The 26,438-nt window shown below is 40.2% G+C and overlaps 1 protein-coding gene across 10 annotated transcripts in view; it reads right to left on the reverse strand.

Moving 5' to 3' along the window:
* Positions 1-26,438, reverse strand: part of LOC137296931 (putative adenosylhomocysteinase 3) — a 112,780-nt gene that overhangs the window by 27,928 nt on the left and 58,414 nt on the right. For 7 of the 10 annotated variants that reach the window (XM_067828837.1, XM_067828831.1, XM_067828839.1 and 4 more), the window contains 2 exons: positions 8,822-8,880; positions 7,169-7,256 (listed from right to left, as the gene is read on the reverse strand). In XM_067828837.1, coding sequence (XP_067684938.1) covers positions 7,169-7,256; positions 8,822-8,880 — 147 coding nt within the window. Of the gene's footprint in view, positions 1-7,168; positions 7,257-8,821; positions 8,881-10,379; positions 10,555-19,934; positions 20,683-26,438 lie in introns of those variants that run through there. The other 3 variants (XM_067828833.1, XM_067828840.1, XM_067828834.1) reach the window with 3 other exon arrangements.

The raw sequence follows: 26,438 nt of genomic DNA on the forward strand, positions 1-26,438 counted from the left end.
GTGACTCTCAGCTGGGGGATATAATGACATGTTACAAAGGAATACCCCTATTCCAATAATCGCTCACTTCTTAAAAGTGCTTGTGCAAACAACAAAACAACAGCAATCAGGCCCTCTATCACTTGCGTGGCATCTACGAAACAACAAGAAGCAATCACAGTATGTGAAGTGACAGGAAAAAGCTGATCCAAATGGCACGTCAAATCCTGACTGGACAGGATTATAACTTTTTAAAAATTAATATTGTGTGTAAATGGGTAGGTACGGACCTTAATAATGACTAAGGGCAAAATAATTTGGAATAATGAAAATTGTATACTTCAATTTGTATTTTACTGATCATGTATAACAAAGTGGCTGTAATCGTCGTAAACTTCCTAGCAGGTGTACTGCTAACCTGTAAGATTGCCCTCACAGGGCAGTGACGACCAGAAAAATACTTTCGTAAAATTGTGCCTAATAGATAAGCCGATCCCCTTCTACAGACAACATTCTTTGGTCCTCAAAATTTGACTTATACATGGTAACATATGGTATATGAATGTACTGCCCCTAACACTATATGAATGTACTGCCCTTAATGCTATGTGAATGTACTGCCCCTAACGCTACATGAATGTACTGTCCCTAATGCTATATGAATGTACTGCCCTTAATGCTATGTGAATGTACTGCCCTTAATGCTATGTGAATGTACTGCCCCTAACGCTATGTGAATGTACTGCCCTTAATGCTATGTGAATGTACTGCTCCTAACTCTATGTGAATGTACTGCCCTTAATGCTATGTGAATGTACTGCCCTTAATGCTATGTGAATGTGCTGCCCTTAATGCTATGTGAATGTGCTGCCCTTAATGCTATGTGAATGTACTGCCCTTAATGCTATGTGAATGTACTGCTCCTAACTCTATATGAATGTACTGCCCTTAATGCTATGTGAATGTGCTGCCCTTAATGCTATGTGAATGTGCTACCCTTAATGCTATGTGAATGTACTGCCCCTAACACTATATGAATGTACTGCCCTTAATGCTATGTGAATGTACTGCCCCTAACACTATATGAATGTACTGCCCTTAACTCTATGTGAATGTACTGCCCCTAACGCTACATGAATGTACTGTCCCTAACGTTGAAGGAATGCATAGATCATATAGCTACATAAAAATATAGAGCCTAATGCTATATGAATGTTGACATCAAAACACATGATCACTATGCAATAACTTCCACAAGCCAGCATGGCCTCTGTGAAGCCATTAGCTAATGATGTACGTCAAGGCCTAGTGAAAGGTTGACATTGTTTTTAAATCTTGTACTTTGAATGGGAAGGAACTAATGGAATGTTAGCAGCTAGTGGGTTCAAAGAGCTGTCCTGGTCTGTCAAGGTTGTCTGGGTGTCCCTGCTTGTTCAGGGGTGTAACAGTTGTGTCCTGGGGTGTGGAGAACTGTCCATGTCTGTCAAGGTTGTCTGGGTCTCCCTGCGTGTTTAGGGGTGTAACAGTAATATCCTAGGGTGTAGAGAGCTATCCAGGCCTGTCAAGGTTGTCTGGGTGTCCCCATGTGTTTAGGGGTGTAACTGTAATGTCCTTGGGTGTAGAGAGGTGTCCGGGTCTGTCAAGGTTATCTGGGTCTCCCTGCATGTGTAGGGATGTAACAGTAGTGTCCTGGGGTGTAGAGAGCTGTCCAGGTCTGTCAAGGTTGTCTGTGTGTCCCTGCTTGTTCAGGGATGTAATAGTAGTGTCCTGGGGTGTAATGAGCTATCCAGACCTGTCAAGGTTGTCTGGGTGTCCCCATGTGTATAGGGGTGTAACTATAATGTCCTTGGGTGTAGAGAGGTGTCCAGGTCTGTCAAGGCTATCTGGGTCTCTCTGCATGTGTAGGGATGTAACAGTAGTGTCCTGGGGTGTAGAGAGCTGTCCAGGTTCGTCAAGGTTGTCTGGGTGTCCATACTCCTCTACAGGTTTAACAAGAAGGTGTCTACTTGCGTTCAGGTGGGCTCAGATGGGTGTTGTGTACAGATATCAGCTATCAATACATGTCAATCCAAGCAACAACATCAAATGATTGAACAAAGAAATAGGGGCAAAGAGTGAGTGAGTGAGTTAAAATTTAATGTCACATCGGCAATATTTCAGCCATATCGTGACGGGAACGGAACATTAAAATGGAATATATGAGTATTATAACAATCAGTCGACGAAGGACAGTAAAACAACTAGAACATCACAGAAATGAATGTAAAACTAGTAGCTATGCCTAAAACAATTTATCTATAGAGGACAATACAATATAAAACCGGGCTATAGATTGCCAACAACTGAAGGTAGATCACCATGCTAGGGACCATGGGGACTTACAGTACTTTTGCTACCTGCATGGACCCTAGCTGGATTTACATCATCCCCTCAGCCGTCAGCAATTTCGGAAATCTAGCCATACAAAAATACACTTATACTACCATTAAAAACGTGGAAATATAGAATTTACTTTGTATGTTTGTGGACTTACGTACCCTCTCAGGAGGACAATAATTTTACAATACTTCAACCCCCTTTGAGGGTACAGCCACCAACAATTCAAGTTACTAATTCAAACTACCAGTCATTAAAATACATCTATTTACAGAAACATATTATTCAAAATTCAACCAAAAAATCAATTTCTTTTAAAAAACCTATAATTAAATGAGAATTAACGCTGGTAAAAAGATCCTTAATTGTTTTAACTGTAAAATACTTATCCCTTGTGATGGAGAATTCAAAACAGTCAAGCAGAATATGCTTGACCGTGACACTCTCATCACAAGGGATACAAAATGGAGGATCTTCACCTTTTAACAGGTACGCATGAGTGTATCTAGTGTGGCCAACACGACATCGTCGCAAAATAACCTCTTCAAATCTGGACTGACAACAGAAGTGGGTATAACCAATGTAAGGTTTTGTCTCATGTAATTTATTGATACCCACTTGGGTGTCCCACTTCTTTTGCATCAGATCACGGATATAAGATCTAATGGTGGCTTTGTAATCACTATAAGGAATAAGAAGTGGTGTCACAGATTTGTTGAGTGCTGCTTTAGCAGCAAGGTCAGCCAGTGTGTTACCAGAAATGCCTACATGGCTGGGTAACCAACAAAAGACGATGTCGTATTGGCCAGTGGCAAGATCATTATACAATTCAATAATTTCTATTAAAAGTGGATGTTTGCAAGAAATATTTTTAATAGCCTGAAGGCAAGAAAGAGAATCGGAATAGATTATATATTGTTTACGTTGCGGGTGTCTTTGAATATATTTGAGAGCTGTTAATATGGCGTTAGCTTCAGCTGTAAAAATAGAACTATTATCTGGTAATCTAGAAGATATTGTTCTGGATCCAATGACAGTGGCACAAGCCACTGCGCCACCGTCCTTGGACCCATCTGTAAATAAGGGTTTGTAATATATTTATGCTTTAATTGATGATATTCTTGTTTATATTGTAAGTCATTTGTTTCTGATTTTTTAAAAAATGTTAATGTTAGGTCAACTTGTGGCCTAACCAACTGCCAAGGAGGAGAAGAAAGAAGATGGGAAGGCGATATACTTTCCAGCTCAATACCGGCAGAAGAAATAAATGGTTTAATTCTGTGCCCAAGAGGTGGAACAAGAGAAGACTTTTTGTTATACAAATCAGCATAAAAGGGATTGAACACACAGTTATAGGCAGGGTTAGATTCATTAGAATATAATTTAGTAATGTATTGTAAAGACAATTTTAAACGACGTTGAGTAAGAGATGGTTCATCGGCCTCAACGTAGAGACTATCAATAGGTGAAGTTCTGAAAGACCAAAGGCAAAGTCTTAAGCCTTGATGGTGGACAGAATCAAGAAGTCTAAGGTTGCTGTTGCAGGCTCCACCATATACGATGGAACCATAATCGAGTTTCGAACGTACGAGCGATCGATACAGGTGTAAGAGGGTTGCTTGATCCCCTCCTTGAAACGACTTTCAACAAGTCAAGAGCCTTCAAGCATTTAGTTTTAAGGGACTTGATATGAGGCAGAAATGTTAAATGGGAGTCAAAGATTAGGCCCAAGAACTTGGCCTCCTTTACAACTTTGATGGGAGTGCCATCTAGAGATAGTTCAGGGTCCTTATGTGGTTTATATTTTCTGCAAAAATGTATACAGCTAGTTTTGGATTTAGAAAATTTAAAGCCGTTTTCAAGACACCATTTATTTATTTTGTTTAAACACAACTGCAGTTGTCATTCAATAGTATGCATATTTTTCCCACGACAAGAAATATTAAAATCATCCACAAATAACGATCCATCAATTGAATCGTTTAAAACTTTTGATAAACTGTTTATCTTTATGCTAAAAAGTGTGACAGACAAAATACTGCCTTGTGGAACACCCTGATCCTGATTGTAATGATCAGACAGGGTAGAACCCACTCGAACTTGAAACTGTCTGTCCTTTAAAAAATTTGCTATAAATTGAGGTAAACGACCTCGCAAGCCGTAGTCATGTAGGTCTCTTAAAATACCATATTTCCAGGTTGTGTCATATGCTTTTTCTAGATCAAAAAAGATAGACACAGCATGTTGTTTATTAATTAGTGCATTTTTAACAAATGATTCTAAACGCACTAAGTGATCGACTGTACTTCTGTTTTTACGGAAACCACACTGTATATCAGTTATAAGGTTATTTGTTTCCAAGTACCAAACTAGTCGATTATTTATCATGTGTTCCATGGTCTTGCAAACACAGCTAGTTAATGAAATCGGACGATAATTGGATGGATCCGTATGATCACGTCCAGGTTTAGGTATGGGTACTACTATGGCGTCACGCCATGAGGGAGGAAAGTTACCCGATGTCCAAATATCATAAAAAATATTGAGAAGAGTTTCTAGGCAGGATTCTGGTAAGTGCTTCAGGAGTTGATAATGTATGTTATCAGCTCCAGTAGTAGTGTCATGAGCTTGATCAAGAGCAGTATGGAGTTCATGAATAGAAAACGTTTCATTATAATCTTCCCCATTATCAGAATTGAAATTAATAGTTTTCTTTTCTTCTTGTTTTTGATATTGCTGGAATTTTGGTACATAATTTGAAGAGGAAGAGTGTTTAGCAAGGGTTTCACCTAGTTTATTAGCAATATCTGATTTATCAGTAAGCAATTGATCTCCATGTTTGAGATGATGGACAGTAGATTTAGTACCTTTACCTTTGATTTTCTGGACCATGTTCCATACCTTGGACATGGGTGTCCGAGAATTTATTTTGGACACATAATTTTGCCAAGATTGGTGTTTGTTTTGTTTAAAAGTACACCACGCTTTAGCATTTAAAATTTTAAATTTATTTAAATTATGTACCATAGGATGGCGACGGAAATAATGTTCTGCCTTTTTCCTTGCCTTCCTAGCTTGTTTGCACTCATCGTTGAACCATGGTTTTCTTATGTGTGGAACTACAGAGGAATTTGGTATACACTCATCAGCTATGGAATTCAGTTCATCAGTAAAACATTTAATAGCATCAGGAACGTCAATAAAAAGTTCGGGTTTAAGTTTTTCAGCACACAGTGTTTCATATAAAGTCCAGTTAGCCTTTGTAAAATTCCGCCTTGATGATGGAGGAACATCAGATGGAGTTACAGCTTTTAATATAGTAGGAAAATGGTCACTTCCACAGAGGTCATCGTGGACTGACCATTCGAATTCATTTAATAGTTCTGAATTTGTAAGTGACAAGTCGAGAGCAGAATAAGTCCCTGTACCAGGGTGTAAATATGTGTTGGAACCATCATTATAAATACATAAATCATTGTCAGAACAAAAGTCCTCCAACAATTTACCTCTAGTGTTTGTATTTACACTACCCCAGAGTGGGTTGTGGCCATTTAAATCTCCCATTATAATACAGGGCTTCGGGAGCTGATCATATAGAGCTTGAAGATCGGTTTTGGCAAAAGCCGAAGATGGTGAAATATAAAGAGAGCATAGCATAAACGCTACATGTAAAATAATTCTCACTGCAACAGCCTGCATATTAGTATTAAGTGAAACAGGGCTTTGAATAACGTTTTGTTTGACTAGAATGGATGATCCGCCAGTGGCCCTATCACCCAGAGGTGAAAAACAATGATATGCATTAAAATGACAAAGGTCAAATGTATCTGTTTTCAATATGTCTCTTGGAGACATAACGCTGAAGGTGTGAAATCTTGGACTAATAGCTGTAATTCATGTAAATTAGTCCTCAAACCTCTGCAGTTCCATTGTACAATATTATTGGAATAAACTATCTTTTGGGGGGATTTTTTTGGGATCTACCTCGCACTCTTTTGGAGGGCGACAAGCTATGTGCCCTAGAATGGACGTTTTCAGAAACGTCCATATCTTCAAGAGACCCATGCATATTTATTAAACAACTGAATTTTATTTTGTGACCCCTTAGGAGCTCTGCCACTTTGTTGTTTTGAAGCATCAGACTTTGGTATGGGTTTAGTTTTAACAATTTGTTGTCTATCAGCTGTTGAATGAGACTCAGAGCGTGACTGAAGATGACTTATGATCAGAGGACTTTGATGTAGTAGGAAGTGATTCCTCAGTCTGGGATGATATAGCAGGGTATAAAACCTGTGGGGAGTCGGAACTGACCCAAGTCAAGGTAGTTTGGCATCCTGTGGATGATTTTGTTATTTTAGAGCTGGATTCAGATGATGATTTTGCTACTGTAGCATAAGTTTCTAGGAGGTCAGATCTCTTCACCAGTTTCTTTGCCTCAGAAAAAGAGATATTTTGGGTGAACTTTATTTTGTAAATCGCCATTTGCTCTTTCCATATTGGACACTGTTTTGACGAAGATGAATGGTCGCCAGAGCAGTTAGTGCATTTTTTAAAGTCACTGTCACAATCTTCTGTTGTGTGTGTCTTCTCACCACAGTGAGCACACACAACAGACAATGTGCAGGTAGATACACTAGGGGCAAAGATACAAACTGTTACAATGACAGAATATTTAGTAAAGAAATAATTAGAAACTCCTTGATAAAAGAATATTTTAACAGGAGAATGCAGGACTGTGATGCATTGCTACATAATCACACCCTCTATGCATGCTCTAACACAGCACATGACAGCACTGTCATTCAACTCTCACCTTGTTCAGCAATTTCAATCTCTCGCCTCCCAAAAGCATTGTGTTCCACATTTCTCACACAGAAGTCACTGAAACCTTTGGAATTTTTCTGAAATCACAAGAAATTTGGCATTAACACATTAATGATAAATACACATGTTTACTGTGAAAACATCAAAGGTTCTTGGCCTGTAATGCCATAACGTGTAGGATATATATATATCCTTCAGCAGTTGAGTCAGAGAAGGACTTTGTATCATGCAACTTTCAAACAAGCGACCTCTCCTGGGGCAATGTCAGTTTGTGTGTGTTCCAACACACTCCCTAAGATATATACTTGATCAATACAAGGACTTGCTTTCAGGCTGTTGGTGTAGATACATGATAAAACAAGACAGTGATCACACAGATATAACAATCCATGGGGTCATCTTTCAGTGCTTACTGCAGCAAGGGATCTAACTTACAAGACACAAAACAAACTGATGGAAAACTGACACTGATTGAATGACTTGAAGCAAAAGCTCCACCATCAAGATATTCAACGACAACAGCAGCTATTTGCCTGAGGCAGTGACAGTTGAATTCTAATCCAGTTCAGTTAACAACTTCTATTCATATTTTATTTGTTGATGGACCTGAGACAGCAATGTCATACATGAGATCTGATACTGTTTCCATTGGATCAATACATTGGAAATAGCATTCGGTATTAGTGGAAACATAAGACATTCATTTAGTTATGAAGTTTCCAGGTTATGATACGCTTGTTGGTGCAGTACACTACCTTGGCCAAAGTAGAGGCAGTACTCTTTACAAAAGATTCATTGGAAAACTACCAACAGAATCCTCGACTCTTTGGGAATGGTGTCCACGCCCACCTTGAAGCATGGCATTAAACCAATATGTGATGCTTGAAAATACAAAACGTTACACACAGGTACCATTTTATGGAGAATGTCATTCCTTTCAGACAAAAAATGAAGTGACAGACAGCAGTGTCACGGCAGCCTGTAAATACTGTCACAGCAGTGTCACGGCAGGTTGTAAATACTGTATCCAAACAGTGTCACAGAGCTCTATATAATGGACTGGTAAACCAAGGACAAGCATATCACAGAATCATCCTGACCATAATTCATACCCATCCCACTTTCATTTCAGTCTATCAAACAACAAGTTCCGCAACTGTCTTTTCCTGAGAATATACACAGGATGCACAATCAATAGCCCTGTACTATAGCCTTGTTCACACAGACAGGTGGTATTCAGAGGTCAGCAAACATCGCACATATTTAAAAGCAAGGAAGGGAGACTTGCCAAATCTTTCTGCACAAAAGGTACTTTAATTACAAAATACTTTTGTGTGTGTAATGGTATTTCACTTTCTGGATTTGATGCATTAATAAAACAATGATCATTATGAACATCTCAGTTCTGAAGTGTTGGTGATTCTGTCCACTCACACCTTACAACTCACACATTGTTACAGATATTCAAATGCCATGAAAACAAGTGAATATTTCATGCCAACAAACAACTGACAACTTGCTTCACTCATCAGGTAAACATTTACAGAGATACTGGACAATTTCTCTTCACAAGGAAATTCCATGCAGTATTCAGGAAAATGAACATTTCATTATTATCACCTTAATCAATCGGTTTACGTACCTGAGGTTTCTCCCTTGGACTGATATCTTCCTCATCAGATGAGCTGCCTGTGTAGGATGCTGAAAACCAAATAATTGCTTTTAAAATCTACATCCCTCAAGAAACAAGCTTGCTAAATTAATAAACTATCATTTGAATAGCTATGTGACGATGTAACATGTTGCCTCAGATCTCCAGAATGGAGATAACATCACATTAATTACACATGTAAAGCACAAGGCATCCATACATCAGCCATTTCCTTCAGATTGGATTCTGCTGGGATCTTTGACAAGATGAGATAAAATCCCTAAATCCTTGACATTTAGTTTGATGTAGTTTATCCTGCGTACTTTAAGCAGATCAAAGAGTCTTGAAATAAAGCAGCCTTGAACATTTGTGAGAAAAACAACACACAGCTTTGGGGTGTCCAAAATAGCATGGTTCACAATAAACATCAAAAACCCTTTTTTTACCAGTGCTTTTCATACCATACTAAGTCATAATTCAAGATGTCTGTTCCAAAGGGTACATTCCAGTTGCCAAAATATCCCTCATCCTGACAGATATAGTCTAATTACAGTAATAGAAACTCTACATATAGTCCTTACGCAGATTTGGTCCAGAAGGAACTGAATAGCCTAAGGGTCCCTGCGTAATTAATTCTAGTGGGCAGGAGAAGACTCAAGCAGTAAGTCTACACGCTCTGCAAGACAGAACTGTCAGGCATGACAAATACTCTGACTTAACACACACACAAAGGTGGAAAGATGAGGGCAGGTTATTTGTGTATGACAGGCAGCGTCTTTGGTTTCACCTTGGCAGAAGGGCGGTAGCCTATTCTAGCCCGATAGAGGACACAATTGACAGCCATTACATGTGTTGGGTTTCTTGTTGACCACAGGAAATTGGCCACCATATGAGTTCTTAAAGAGATGTCATCATTTTCCAAACACGTCTTGCCTTTGAATCAAATGTCAGTATATTTATCACAATCTAGCTATTATCCCCAATATTCTCTAAACTAATGACTTGACACTAATGACTTGTTCTCAAACAGTACCCAAACAAGATTCAAAGTATACCGCACAAAAAGAAAAAAAGAACAACCAAGTTTAAACGCTTTAGATTTTTTTGTTGACAAAGCCTTCTGCTGGGAAACAGAGCTTTACTACCATTCAACACACATGCTGAAAAACAACTAAATATGTCACTATGCCTTACAACACAACAGCAAGTAACATGATACACAATAATGATAAAAACTGTCCCAGTGCCATAATGCCTTTGGTAGATACTACCCCAAGACATTCCCATGCCAGCAGGGATATGAGGGCCCACTAGGTATGAGACTGGGATGGAGAATAGGCTCAGACAGTGGCTCACCACACGGCACCATCAATAAAACTACAAGCATGTGAAGGAGTATAACGTCACTATTTGATCACACAATATGCCAACACTAAAAACAGGGTGTTCAGAAACACTTTCTGCTTTAAGCTGGTCTAGCTAATATCCTTCAATGCACAATATGTGCATTGCATGATAATTCCGTCTCTAGTTGACACGAGATACTTACAAACACTATGGTCTCTCATTATGATGGGTGCTGATAGTGTACTCCGTTGTTAAAGAGTGTGACTGCTGTGAAAGCTGGATGACTGTCAGGTAAGTGTGGAATACCACTGTTGTCCAGTGACTGGCAGACAGCAGAGTGGACAACCTGTCTCTCCTCTACTGATGTCAAGCTAGACAGGGGTACAGGTCCAGCAACTCGGTTTGTATTTGTCATGAGTGATATATGAAAATATTAACGTCATTTCTTAGCTGACAGGTGTAATGTATGCATATTCCTCATAAACTTCTAACAGCCTTCAGGCACACACCTATAAAGGATTGAAAAGCTCCAAGTCACTAAGGTCATCATTCATAAGTGTCTGTTGTAATATCCTGATTTGTTGACAAGGGCTACCAGCACACAAGAGTTGGGACTGTTTTAGCAGGTAAAAGTATGGTCCAGTACGCAAATACAGCTTGAGGCTTGGCATCTCAAACACAGCTAACATCTCAATCTTACCCTCAGGGGCAATCTTACATGAGTGACGTAACAGGGCATTTATGCCAGATCAGACGTGTAGACATAGCTCCCCTTGAGGTAACATTGTTGGATAAAGGTCATAGGCCTTAACAGTTCATAAAGTATCTACAAAATGCTTGATAATGTTACTTTAAAAAGCAAGTATACCATGTGACTAATTCTGGTCAGTGTATTGACCTGCATCATTGATCAGTTTGATGGTGATGTAATGTGGTCATCAACCTCTGACTACTGCTTGTCTTGACCCTAATAACCATTTGCAACTATCCATTACCAGGACAGTGGAGGCCCTCTCCACATGCTCCAGCTGGTCGATTAATCTACATTTAACAGTGCAGGTCTGTATTAATCCCCACAATAACTTTACTGATCTCCAGTGCTCCAGAGCTTCTGACCAGGGTAAGGGCACAATGGTGTCCCTTCCAGTGCAACACAACAAATCAATTATGATGTCACCTACCCACAAAGTTGGCCTGAGGGACTGCTGATTGGATACACAATGTCAGTTAGATTAACAATGGTCATTCCCTAAGGTCAGTGGGTTACAATGTTGCTGAATGCAAGTCTAACAACTGACTGGCCATTTTGGTCTTTCTTAATCTCACCAGAGACCATATAATAGACACAGTCCTTCAGCCAGGTTATTTTCCCTTCTGCGCAACCCTATCTGCAATGCTGAAACTCAAAGTGAAGCAAGTCTAGATACCATCAGGTTCCTATCTCCATATGGCTTCTTCTCAATTTAAAAGAAATTATTTGTCTCTGTCCACATTAAGTATATTCAGGCATAAACATCTATCTTTTCATACTGTCTCAGTTTACTGTTTATGTATATTTTTTTCCAACAATAAAAGGCAGTTATTGAACCAGACAATACAGTGATCAATACTATGTCCAACACTGTCTACATTTGGGGTAGAGTAACAAGATATCACCCAAATCACTGACCCCAACCGCTCATTTAAGTCATCTCTTGCCATCAGTATTGGTTTATAGGAACAGGTTTCACTGTGGAATCCCATAGGATTCATACTTGAGACCCACATCAGCTGACTTTCCTGCTGTTTAACAAAAGACAGCTATTCATCACTAAACCAGCTTTTTACAAGTAGTGGAATATGAAAAAATTATCACTGGGAGTCATCATTAATACAACCTCTAGGTTCTTATATTACAACCTTACAGTTGGGCTCATCAGTGATGAGCTGACTCCTGTGTGTCTGCATTCACAACCATCAACAGACTGGCAGCTCTGGGAGTCTAACACTGCCATGACAACAGTCCATAGTATAGAGGGAATCACTCAGGGAGGTCCTATGTGTGCTCCAGTCAGTACATGCCACGGTCCTAGTAATCTAACACAGTGGCAAAACAGGGCATTTCTGCTAATGAGTTCCGTTTAAACAGTTATCATACAGTTATTCAATGTGCCTTAACTTCTGTCCACAATGGGCTCCCTGTGCATTGTGTTATATGTCTACATCATCCCTATACCAAGAGGCTGTAGGACAAGGATGGGTGGTTGGTCCAGTCATTGTATAGCGTTCCATCTCTTGAGCTTGCCAGAGGTCAAAATTTCTGTCAATTATGTTAGTAGGTTTCATGGGAGATGTAAATTCGGTCATTACAGACGTTAAATCAGAGGTCCCCTTGCAGGTACAAGAAATTTACATCTAGACTTGCTTCGGTATCCATGGGCTTGGCATTCAGTACAGCCTTGGAGCAAGGTATAAGGTAAGACATACATCAGTTTACTGTCACTAGAGACTGAACCCTTGTAACAATATCCACAATATGTCATACATTCCCAATGTAACTGAAACTGCTGGTGACTTAATTTCATCAATCTGTGGCTACATAAGCTAACAGTATTGACATCAATGTATGTTCAGGACTAATGTTTGCTTGGATTTACAAACATTATGTCATGACTGAATACTGACTTTTAGCTTCTTCTATATTTATGTAGTTATGTTATATTATGTTATGTTATGCAGAATTCATACATATTTGAATTTAGTATGATTCTGAATAATATATATACATTATTGCACTGCATTATGTTTTGGGATCCTGGGTTAGTAAACACCAGTGCTATTAAGCAGCCTTGGTGAGATAAATACATACTGTCTATTACATATACAGGAAACTTGTCTCAATCTCAAAATACACATGTGAAATAACATCTTTATCATGAAACTCCGAACAAGTGTCAAAAGAGACAGTTTTCACTTCCCAAACCTTAATTAAGTACTGCAAGTTAAGTTTGGATATGCCCAGTTTCTGGATCTCCCATCTCACATGGGCTCTTTTTCAGTTGACATGACTTTGTCTAAGCGCAATCACAGTACACCAAGTCTTGCCATCCCATCTATATAGTCACCAATCAATCCACATAGTCAGAACATACCTAGTCCATACAGAGTCGCCAACCATCCAGCTACCCACTCCATATAGATTTGCCATTCTGTGGGTACACAGAGTTGCTACCCATCCACCCAGTCCATAATATCTGCCATCCACCCAGTCCATATAAATGCACCATAACAAGGACTAATTGCTTTGAACCTAATTTAACCCAGAATTCCAATCTGAATGTCTTATATTTGATGTGCCTTACAGAAATATCAAATGGTTCATAAGTTTACAGTTCAAATGCAAGCTCCAATTGGAGATATAACTTGTTATTGTCTTAGAAACAAAATGCAGCAAATGCGTATACAAAGTTTCAAATCCAAGTCTTGAATGTTTAATATTAATGTTCCACACAGGTGGAGCTAGTAGCCCATAGGAGCAGCATTTAATGACTTGTTCACATAGCTGGAAGCATGGCAGGAACAACCAAGGCTTCTTGAAATGATGTGAATTATTCAGTATTCAGATGTGTTCAGCCTCAGAGCCAGGGAGCATAAAATCTACATCAGAATCCACATCCAGCTTGAATCAAGGTACATCCTCCAGTACACCTTTACTCTGCACAACGCTGATCTAGTTTCTATCCTGATGAGTTCACTTAACTGACTGATAGTGACAAGCTGTTAATGGCCTCCATTTCACAGATGTCAGCCCCTATTAACCAGTTGGCCATAACGAGACTGATCGTATGGCCTCTCATGACCCCTGGTCCTCATTCCCCTCTCTGCTGCCTTGAGGACATCTAAACCCTAACTATGACAATAACCAACACCACCATCAACATTGCATGGTCACTTATACAGGACTGTACAATGTCAAACTGAAGGTGAATGTCCTGAATGAAAGACATTCAACTGTTGTTGACAGCTGGTTACATGCAGATGCCGCCAAGAAAGGACAGTGTCTACACATTGTGTCAAGAAGGAAACTACAACCCCTGTCAGACAGCAACTAGAACCCCCTTGTCATATAGCAACTAGACCTTGTGTGGGACTGACAACTACTACAGCCTGTGTCAGACAACAACTACAGCATGTGTCACACAGCAAGCACACCCTGTGTCAGAAAACGACAGCCTGTGTCAGGACATGAGCTAATGCCACATGAACAATGTCGCACTTACACAGGTTGATCAGCAAACTTGTGTCACAACAGTTACCCAACATTTTTATTTTTTATCAGTCTTCTATTCACTTGGTAGTGAGATGGCCCATGGACCTACTTTCATAATATATGCATATGCAACATATGCAATGTAATTAATAAAATATTTCTAATAAACTATGTGATGAACCCAACCACCTTATCAATATATATGACAAGACATCATTAAGAACATCAGTCACTCAGGACTCATGTGTTTCTTCCTCTGTACATGTGTTGTGAGAACAGTTTGTATGTCAGAGGTGAGTGGGCCAAGCAACACATGTTCCATATCCTTGGAACCTTGACACAATGGCTCAGTGGAACAGTCTCATAGTACAACCAGCCTTTCTTCACGATTCTCAAGTTTAACATGCCTGGATATTAATAAGATGAAAGTTGGAATGTATTGGCTGCCATAATGTGCTACATCCTGTGTGATATACAACCATAAACATTTCCATGCCTGGCCTCTCAGTAGCCATGATCTATCTGCATTTTGGTTTATAAGATATGAATCAACAACAAAGTACAAACTATGAAACTGACAACTGGATTCTTTTCCTCCATATAACTTGTGCCAAGATGTGAAGTGAATAAAGATATTGTTCAACCATAAATGTTCATGCATGTGATGTTCTTAGGAACAGTATGTGGACTGCAAGGGTACAGACAGGGTACAACGTGAGGGACAGCGAGGGGACAGCAAGGGGTCTGCATGAGGACAGCAAGGAGACTGCAAGGGGACAGCAAGGGTCAAAATGAGGGACAGTATAGGACAACTAGGGGACAACATGAGGGACAGGATGGGGTCAGCATGGGACAGAAAGGGAGAGAAAGGGACAGCATGGGGACAGAAAGGGACAGCCAGCCAGGAGACAGCAGGCAGCATCCTTGATGTCGAAACAAACTTACTCTCACTCAGCAAGGTCACACAATGACAAAAGTACAAGACTTTTTCACCATAAAAAAAAGATGACGTGCAGTACCCTGACTGGAATCTGCTGAACTACAGATACTTCTACAGTGTCAGTTGTACCATAATCTATTTAGCTGGTATTTACACACAGTGTTATCTCTCTAGCAAACAATCTCAACTGAATGACTTGCCAGATCCTGTATACCTGCTGTCTTCATAACATTTTGTCTCGTTTAACAGCGGCAACATTTCCAACACCTACGTACCACTGACATTACATGAATATTGCAGTATGACTGCGGGAAATATGGGGCATTCAGTTACATCAGACCGAACAGGGCATATTTCAGCATTGTGGGTTGGCTTCGGGAATCTTGAAAACAGCCAGTTGTACTACATGTTCCTTAATGCAAAAAAAAAACTATTAATATTATGATGACTGATAAGTCTTCAGAGTCGGGTTTGCAACATCACGCACTCGATGGCCCTATTGACTAGAGTCTCATAAATATGTATGTGCATAACACTGTTCTTAGAATTCTTTGAAACATTCAATATACATATATTCCAATAATTCTTGTATACTTACTTTTTTACCTTTTGTTACCTATGATACCGATATGCCCCATATGCCCTTTCAGTCTATCTATACTGGATGTTTCAGGCGAGTCATGCATGAGGTATTGTACAGAGGTGAAATAGGTTGGTACAGGTCTCTCAAGGGTGTAGCTGTGGTGGAACACGTTCTATGTCAAACTGCCAGAGACTGTTACTTGTGTACACAGTGCACAGTGTATTGCAACATGCATGTAATGTAGCACCTAAAACAACTGTTACAAACATGACATCACCCAATACAAATATATAGTGGTCCAATGTGACTGCAAGCCTCAACCTTTTTGATATTTTAGCCAGGCTGAAAAGACTACTGTCAGTGAAGGTGAAGGTGTTTATCTCATCTCGTCTCAATGAACTCTGGTTTCAAACAAATCCTTCATGACTGAGTACGGCATAACTAGAACATGTAGACCTCACATTTGTCTTAACTGTACTGGCAACAGTCACTATATAACTGAGAATGGTTTCATGTACTCTCATGTTTGCATGTTTGTTTCCCTCGTAATTCTGGCAGGTGCGCTAATGACTTTCTTCATCTGCATCATGGCTAACAAACATTTCGACCAACACCTGTAGAGAAAGTGAAGCAGCTTCCATGGAGGTGAAAACCTTTACATTGTCAGCATCATACCAATTATTACATGTTTTTCAGTCAAAAGGGTAATGGGCATCCAATTTCCATGGTAACCATGAACAGGGTGGAACATAATACATAGTAACAGTCTGAAGGTTAATGTATGGTAAAGCTGAGTGACTGTGCACCATGGCCACGTTTTCCAGTCAGTATGTTCTCAAGGCAACCATTATCTCTGCATTCTGTATTTTCCCAGCAGACCTGATGTTCATCCACAACCAGTAATAATGTCCTTATGGACATGAGTGGTTGCATGTTACAATCGCACATTAGCACATGTGATGGCAGGTTCTCTAATAGAACACACTACTGAGACCCTTATCATCACTGTTACAAAGCTGAGCAAAATATTAATATACTTGACAGGCATATGGAAGTTGGTATTCATACCTAAGACAGCATATCATGGATGTTGACTTATTCTTTAATGTATGTACAATACAGAAGATATTGTAATCAATAATATTTTGTCTTATACCTCTTGGACTTGTATCTTTGGCCAGAGATTGAGCAAGTCATACCATGATAACTTAATCCATGAAGTCACAATACAGTTAGTCTGTGATAAGACTCATATACACCATGAAGCAAGTACATCTAAAAAAAGCCATGAAGTCTGTAAATTGTGGCAAATCTAGATTTCCAAAGCTTCTGAAAATGAAGACAGCCTAAAGGCTCCTTTTCATTAATATTTTTTACTATAGACTTTTTTCATGTAAAATATGTACACTTCAGTGACAAGTTGTTGGTAGAGCTGTGACAACATATTGTGGTAGTGACAATCTTGATACTTTATTTGATATATATATATATATATAGCTACATTTTCTGTAATACAATATGTATCGCTAATCTTGTCAAGAGTTATACTGTTACTTGATGTATGTTTTTACAGACAGCATATTGTGATGTATATCAATTCGATTCGTATTGTTCCAAGATACGCATCATATCATGAATTTTCTGTACAGGGGTTAAAAAATCCCATCGCCTGGTGCACACCACTCAATCAATGCTCATTTTGTGCAATCAAATAATGGTATCAATTACTTGTCCATGGACTACTAGATAATTTCCACTTATGGTTTCAAACTGCAAATAAACTTGGATTTCATTTCATATCTGCTCATAATGAAGCTATTACAGTTAGCACTAATAATAAAGTAGAGTTAGTAGAGAGTGATATCATCACTCTTCCATAAATAGTCCAGTAAACATTAACATCGTGCATTGTGTCATAAAATCATGGCAAGTGGAAAATTAGTCAGGACAAGTGGCTTTTCAACCCCTGCTGTATCATCACACCTCTAGTTGTCAAATATCAAACAATACAGTGTACCCCTGCCTGCCACTGATTCTGTGAACATACACTCCTAAAGCCAACATCAAGACACGATGGCCACATTATCACCTCCACTGGCCATGGTGTCAAGGTAATCCACACTGAACCATTCCAATGTCCTTACTGTACTAATCAAACTAAATCTTCTGATTAGCAGATTAGGTTAGTGGAACAACAAAAGGCTACATAATGACACCCCCTGTATATTGGAGGTGAAGATGTATGGTCCTCACTCTCACTTAGTATATTTCCTGCTGTTGTTTCCTCAGTGTGAATGGAATGTGACCACATCAGTGCCTGTCCCCCACACACATCCCAGGAAACAACACAGCCATATCCCAGGGACACGCCACACATACACCACTCAATCAATGCTCACAAATATGGCTATTGTTACCTTCATTAGAGAGAACAATGGGTTGCCGTGCAGGTATTTCCCACGGGATGAAGCTCAGATCTATATCATTTACGTCAGGAAACAAGAAGCATCTCTGCCTATGTTTAGTGCTGCAAACGGCAGTTTCATCAAACAATAACTGTATCAAGAATCACAGGAATAGCACTATTGTGCATTGTTGAACTGCAGGTGAGTGCAAAATGCAACCAGGGGTCAAGCACCACGTGAGAGTCCTGGGGACTTGATAGCCATTTCTGATGGCATTACGGGTGCTTCTGAACATAAACAGGAAATTCACTGACTGAGTTTGGTAGGAAAACAGAAATTAACCTCAACAGTACCAATCACACCATTACCAAACTAAAAACTCATGGATGTTTAGCCCATCACAACCTACACAACAAGCACAACAAACACTCAGGTGAGATAACAGAGCTTTGTTCATAGTAACACATCAAATCAGTAACTTCATTACAGTGACAAGTGAAAACACCTGTGGGGTGATGACTAAGGTGGCAGGTGACATGGGGAACACTGGTGGAAGTTGGGGTGATGACTACTGTGGCAGGTGACATGGGGAACACTGGTGGAAGTTGGGGTGATGACTACTGTGGTAGGTGACATGGGGAACACTGGTGGAAGCTGGGGTGATGACTACTGTGGCACGTGATGTGAGGAACACTGGTGGAAGCTGGGGTGATGACTACTGTGGCAGGTAGGGTGGGGAACACTGGTGGAAGTTGGGGTGATAACAACTGTGGCAAGTGATGTGGGGAACACTGGTGGAAGCTGGGGTGATGACTACTGTGGCAGGTGACATGGGGAACACTGGTGGAAGTTGGGGTGATAACAACTGTGGCAAGTGATGTGGGGAACACTGGTGGAAGTTGGGGTGATGACTACTGTGGTAGGTGACATGGGGAACACTGGTGGAAGCTGGGGTGATGACTACTGTGGCAGGTAGGGTGGGGAACACTGGTGGAAGTTGGGGTGATAACAACTGTGGCAAGTGATGTGGGGAACACTGGTGGAAGGAAGGATATGGAGTACAGGTGTGGTGAAGAGTACTGTAAAAGGTGACGAGATGAGTACAAGTGGCAGGTGGGGTGGGGAGTACTGTGGAAGGTGGGATAAAGAACGCTGGTGGTAGGTGGGGTGAAGAGCACTGGTGGAAGGTAGAGTGGTGAGTGCAAGTGGCAGGTGGGGTTAGGATTACTGTGGCATCTAGGGTGATGAATAGGGTGGTGAGTACCATGGCGGAAGATGTGGGACAGTACAGTAACACAAATGATCATTTTCCAGACCTATAGTACTGAATGTAGTTCACAATGAAAAAGTACACTACAAAATCCACATAATATGAGTAAAAGTGAATCAGATCAAAGCTGGTCAAATGTTGACAATATTGCCACAGTATGGGCTCACTTTAAGATGTCCATACAATACAACATTTGCAAGATCAATCACAAACATATGCAACAGCAAACTGAATTATCAGTGTTTGTATTGATCTACCGTGAAGCATGACAGTATATACAATAACAATGGCCCTAGGTGAGGTGACTTACAGAGAGAATCAAGTGTGCCTGTGCTGGTGGTGCTGGACCTCCTGTCCTGAATGGCCATCAGCTGCTGGGTGAGGCGCTTGTCCAGCTGGACACTGTGACGTTTACGTCCAGCACGAGCACGGTATGCGTCCTCACCTTCTTCATCCACCATGTTCTGCATCTTCTCACCTTCATGAAACTTGTCAAAGTTCTCACTGGAGTTTGTCTTGAAGCTTAGGAACTTCTTTGCTAGAATCTCCGACATAACTGTGAGTATTTACAAGGTTGAACTATACAGCTGAAATGCAATATACAGCTGGTTCAGGCGTATGCCTCAGTACTCTTGTGACAGCAGCACCCAGACAGGTAAACACAAGCTTGTGGGTACGTCCTCTATATGGGCGGAGGGGTGACTAGGACTATGACACTTGTCTTGCCATGACACTGGTCCCCTTCCTCTCACACCTCACACAGTGTCAGACAATAACAAATCTCCAATCAATTGAGTTGATCCCCTCAGCAGCCACAGCAGCAGAGAGAGGGAGGCTACTGCATGGAGGAATCAGAGGGCACCTTGGCTAGCAGAGCCAGTCTTCTCCCACTCACTGAGCACACACTGCCTTTCAGATGCCAGCTGACGTAGGGGTGGCCACGATCTGTGTTGTGGTTGTGAGCTTGCTTCAACTCCCTGACTGACTTCCTATAGCAATAGATAACAACCTGCACTCCACAAAGCAGGATCTCTCCCATCCATCTATGGTGGATCTCACACAGCCATGGAACAGTCCATTCACACACAGGGGGAAAATAACTAAGCTCTCAAATTGGCAGAGACGTTATGTTTGATCACATTAGTATTGTGAGATTAGTCTCGCCTTTTTTAACCTGTAAGGATTTGACGGCCTTTCATCACATAATACACATGATTAAGGCAAGCAAACAATGAGCTGTGGGTACCTATTTGACAGCCAATCAGCAAGACCGGTGATCGCCCAGTACACCAAACTCGGAATTTATTAGTTTATCAGTCTACACCAATTTCATCAGTACTCGCATTTAATCAATAACTTTAGGCGTACTGAGGGTTGAAGTCAAAGCTGTTTCCGTTAATAAACCATCCCCTAACAAAAATAGACAAGCACAAAAATAAACTTCTAAAAAAGGTCAGAAATAAGGTAAAATCAATATTTCACTGGGCAAACATTTCTGATGTAATAATTGTCATTCCACACCTGATCAAAGCCAAAGGAGCCTGTTGAAAACTGCGCTACCCACAAAACCTTGTTTGATAGGCACTGAAGAATCTACACTGTCATAACCATGCACCAGCTATAGCCTATTTCAATCTCTGATGTAACTGAGATAGTGTGACGAGATAGCTCACTCACAGCAGACATGATTACCTGCGTCCATTGTTGCCACTTTCCTGTAACCCTTGCCCAGACTTCCTGAACTGTACTCCTGTGTCATGAACAGTCCAGAAACACATTGACTTCCTGTACTCCTGTGTCATGAACAGTCCAGAAACACATTGACTTCCTGTACTCCTGTGTCATGAACAGTCCAGACACACATTGACTTCCTGTACTCCTGTGTCATGAAGAGCCCTCACACACTGACGCTCTGTACTCCTGTGTCATAATGAACCCAGAGACACTTAGTCCTGTACTCCTGTGTCATGAAGAGCTGAGACACACCAGCTTCCTGTACTCCTGTGTCATGAAGAATGCAGACACACACCAGCTTCCTGTACTCCTGTGTCATGAAGAGTGCAGACACACACCGACTTCCTGTACTACTGTGTCAAGAAGAACCCAGACACACACCAGCTTCCTGTACTACTGTGTCATGAAGAGCCCAGACACACACCGGCTTCCTGTACTACTGTGTCATGAAGAGTGCAGACACACACCAGCTTTCTGTACTCCTGTGTCATGAAGAGCCTTCACACACAAACACCCTGTACTCTTGTTCCATAAAGAGCCCAGAGATACTTAGTCCTGTACTCCTGTGTCATGAAGAGCCCAGACATACTGACTTCCTGTACGCTCTGCACAAAACAACCACTTGCTAAACCTACTGATCCCAAATCAAAGAACTTCAAACACAACTAGTGTCATTGTTTAATGAATCCATAACAAAAATGAAAGCTATTAATATCTCTGTTCACCCAAGTATTCAGATATTTGAAAAAAAGTGCAATATGCAGAACTTTCATGGGCACAATTTGGGGATTTTTTATGTTAGGGTCATTCTGCAAACTGTGCAGAGTCAAAATTACTCAATACAATCAGGAACATTACAATACAGATGCTGACAAAATTATTCAAAGGAAATGTAAACTTTGAAAAAAAACATCCCTTGACATTGATTTACAATGTAACTGTACTTCCTGTTCTGCCTGGCATTGAGTTATAAAAGATGTTATAAAGATTGTTATAAAGAGTGTTATAAAGATGTCTGAGTGCAATATTCTCTCCTAAATATGCTGGTAAGCCAGATTCAACTATCAGCGGAACACACAATATATTCTTGATCTTACTTGTGATTATACTAATTGTTATAAACGAAAAGAATGAGCAGAATTATGAATCTGTGTTTGGATATTCCGTACCAGCAACAGTAGGTTTTAATAGAAATTATATATTCTTACATTGTTTTTTAATTGTAGCTTTCATAATAAAATATTTCTGACAATAATAGTTTTAAGTGTAGCTGATTGGTACATCTGCTGTCCATTGTTTACATATGTAATAGTTTGACAAGGCTTACTTTGGAAGCTTCCTTCCGACTTCCTTCCTTCACGTAAAGTTATGACATACAATGTACACAGGCCTAGATTCACCTGTTCAGTACAGTGTTGCTGGCATGTTACTTTTGGTGTTAAATGCTCACGCATGCTAGCAAAACTTAGCCACTTGTGAGACAAATGATTCGACAGGTAATATTAAAGATACAACATCTTTTTCTTTTTCAAAGACACAACATCTCTTTATGTGGTAGATACAGGACAGAGATACAACATCTCATTATGGTAGACACTGGATACTGTGTTCACTCCAAGCAAGTTTTGGTAGAACATGCACTGCTACAGCTCCAATATGAACATTAATCATTAGCCATGGTGTAAGCATACAGTACTCATTTGGAGCATACTCTTTGAGGAAATACATTCTATCAATACCTGGAATAGTTTCTCAAGGGTCAGGAAATACATTCAGAACATGAAGCATTCAAACTATTTCATAATGCTGGACAGATGTACTGGAGCTCACTGATGATATGCTGTTCAAGGTTTCAGATTGTCACATCACCCAAATAGGCTGTCCATTTATCTACACAATACTATTCCATTGCCTGTATTGTAGAAGCACCATAAGACAACTGCAATGACTGTGACAGGACTGACTCACACTAGTACGCTGGTTATCTATACACGACACACAGGGATCATAGGAGAGATATTATTGTACTTGCTCTGTTGGGCATACAACATGCTGGAGACAACAATCATAATAATGACATCATGAAAATGACAAACAAACCCATTTATCATGTCATATGGGTACTTTACTATGGAAACATTTTTCTTGTGTATAAAGCACACGGTGAATTGCTTATTTCATCAGAAAAGAAGACAACTAAAGATAGACTTGAAGATGATTTAAGATCAAGAAAACCTTTACATTACATTATATAAGATATATCCTCTGTGAGGATACACAACCAAAGTCTTGTTTAACTGTAATATTTATGTAATGTGAGCTATCTAATGAGGATATACTACTACCAAGGACCTGTCTTCTGATTGTGTTAAATGCACAACATTTTTCACAAGCTATATACACACACTGTACAAATATTTCATGTTTTGATAAGCTATGCGTCACTAGAAGCATTAATAAATGCATGTGGTCTGTCTGACAGACTGTCACTGAAGGTCATGGGCCAGTCACTCTAATTGCCTGCTTTGAGGACGTCCAGCCAGAAAAACTACATACCAAACAAAAAATGGAAAGAAGCACATTCCTATGCCTGCTACTTGCACAAAACTTCCATACCAATCGTTGTGAAGTCAGGTGAATGATATATGTGAGTGGATGATAGTGTTTGTTCTGTCCACATCACTGGTTTATATAGCTGCTTTATTTGTACATCTGCTGGTGCAGCTGTAACTAGTTGCAAAAGCCCAAACTAGGTAACAGTTTGCAGGTGGGGCAATGTGGGACAGGGGAAACAGATGTGGCAGGGCCTGGCAGGAAGGGACAAGGTGTTGCAGGGCCTGGGCAGAGTGGAACAGGGCCTGGCAGGATGGGACAGGGTGTGGCAGGGTCTGGCAGGAAGTATCAAGGTGCAGCAGGGCCTGGACAGAGAAAGAAAAAGGGACAAGGTGTTGCAGGGCCCGGGCAAAGTGGCAGGAAGAGACAAGGTGTTGCAGGGCCTGGGCAGAGTGGCAGGAAGGGACAAGGTGTTGTAGGGCCTGGGAAGAGTGGCAGGAAGAGACAAGGTATTGCAGGGCATGGGCTGAGTGGGAGGAAGTGGTGTCAGCTACACAAAATAGGGCTTAATGTTACAGTTTATGACATCAACACAATGAGATCAGTCAAGCATGGACCCATAAGAATCACAGACAGATTTGGAAAACAGTCGCATATGCTTATGGCAAGTTGCTGCCTGTTGATATTTGCTGATCAATTGCTGATTTTGTTTCAAATTTCAAGGCAATCATGTCAAGGACAAGATAAGTTATTCACAGGTCATAGCAGTTCATCCATACCAAGCTGGAGTGTGGACACCAGATTACATGACTACAACAGTGTGCATACAGAACTTCTTACACCCAAACCCCCATGCCCCGCTGCATGAATCAAACACATTCTGACTGCCAGTAACAATTTGAAAAACAAAACATGAAAATTACATGTTTTCCTACTTGCTCAAAGTCAAAAGTTGCATATTTCTATTTTGCATTAATCAAATGGGAGCCTTCAATCTGTAGGTGAAGGTCAGAGTGTGACTTGATGGAACAAAGCAGAAGTGTCAACAACAAAATACTTCCATGACCTGAAGTGACAGAGACTGATCACCTAAATTGTTTGGGATATTTGCAACATTACATCATTACATCCTAATTACATGACCTGGGCAAACAGAAATGTTGAAAAAATAAACTGACCTTTATACTTAACAGGCATCCTAACTACATGAAATTTCACTTTGATAATTTAATGCCTGCTGAGTGGAAGAATGTGCATAATGCCAATGTTTCCCATAGCAGGCACCGTGATGAAAGGTCAAAGTAAAGGTCATGTCAAGTTGTGATCAAACAAACAGTACCAGGTTTTGAAACATACCACTTACTCAATGTCTCGATGTATATCAAAATTTAAAACATTATGACATAAAGAACACTACTAAATAAAGACATGGCTGAGTAACAGAGGCTGGGGGAGGAGGGAGGAAGAAGAGAAAAAGCTGTTTTCACAATGGCTTAGAATTCAACCAAGTCTAGAATTAAATCAGAATTCAGAGACTAACTGATGAAACCATCAATACAGATGCATTATTGTTTCTGTGGTGTTGACAATGTTAAGGATTATGACTGGTGGACAACAGACAACAGTCCATGACAAAACTTCTCTTGAATTGTATCTAACAATGCAATTTTGTGTCATAACTATCAGCAACAGAATACCAGACCATCAAAATTGTAGGACATATCCAGCTGATGATATCACAAAGCCAACAACCTTAGCACAAAGCTGAACACGCACAGTTGGGTGAACAAAGATTCCTTTTGAACTTTTTGTACCTTTAACAAAGGTAATCTTAATATCAACTTTAAACATGTAGTTACTCATGGCTTTTGGGGTCAATTCTTTACACAAAGCCTAATTTTGAGTGAGTGAGTGAGTTGAGTTTTGAGTTGAGGCGGCGGTCTGTAAATAATCGAGTCTGGGCCAGACAATCCAGTGATCAACAACATGAGCATCGATCTGCACAATTGGGAACCGATGACATGCGTCAACCAGGTCAGCGAGTCTGACCACCCGATCCCGTTAGTCGCCTCTTACGACAAGCTGAGTCGCGCCTAATTTTGAGGACCAGTATCTCTTATGTAAATCTGACTTGGTATAGCCATGTCCATGAGTGACAAAATGTTTCCTTCAGTGAAGATAAAACGTATTGTAGGAATTGAGTCTCCTCTTATCTGTACCATTAATCTTCTGCACAATAAACTACAATCCAAAGCTTCCATCAAATCTTGGTAATGATGCAGACACCTTGGGAAAATGAGCTGACCTAACAAGTCCCACACAGACAAATCTTCTGATACATGGATCCTTTAACATCTATTCATATTCTGTCTCTCTCTTTTGCATTAATCTTATTTCAAACAGCAGTATGAAAATGTCCCCAAATCCAGCCCACATGACAACCAAATGTTTTACAATAACCTCATCTTTCAACCTAACAGTGGTAACTTATATGTCTACAATACAACACAACATAACCATTCTAACT

This window comes from Haliotis asinina, chromosome 9 (genome assembly GCF_037392515.1).
Source record: "Haliotis asinina isolate JCU_RB_2024 chromosome 9, JCU_Hal_asi_v2, whole genome shotgun sequence".
Classification (NCBI taxonomy): Eukaryota; Metazoa; Mollusca; class Gastropoda; order Lepetellida; family Haliotidae; genus Haliotis; species Haliotis asinina.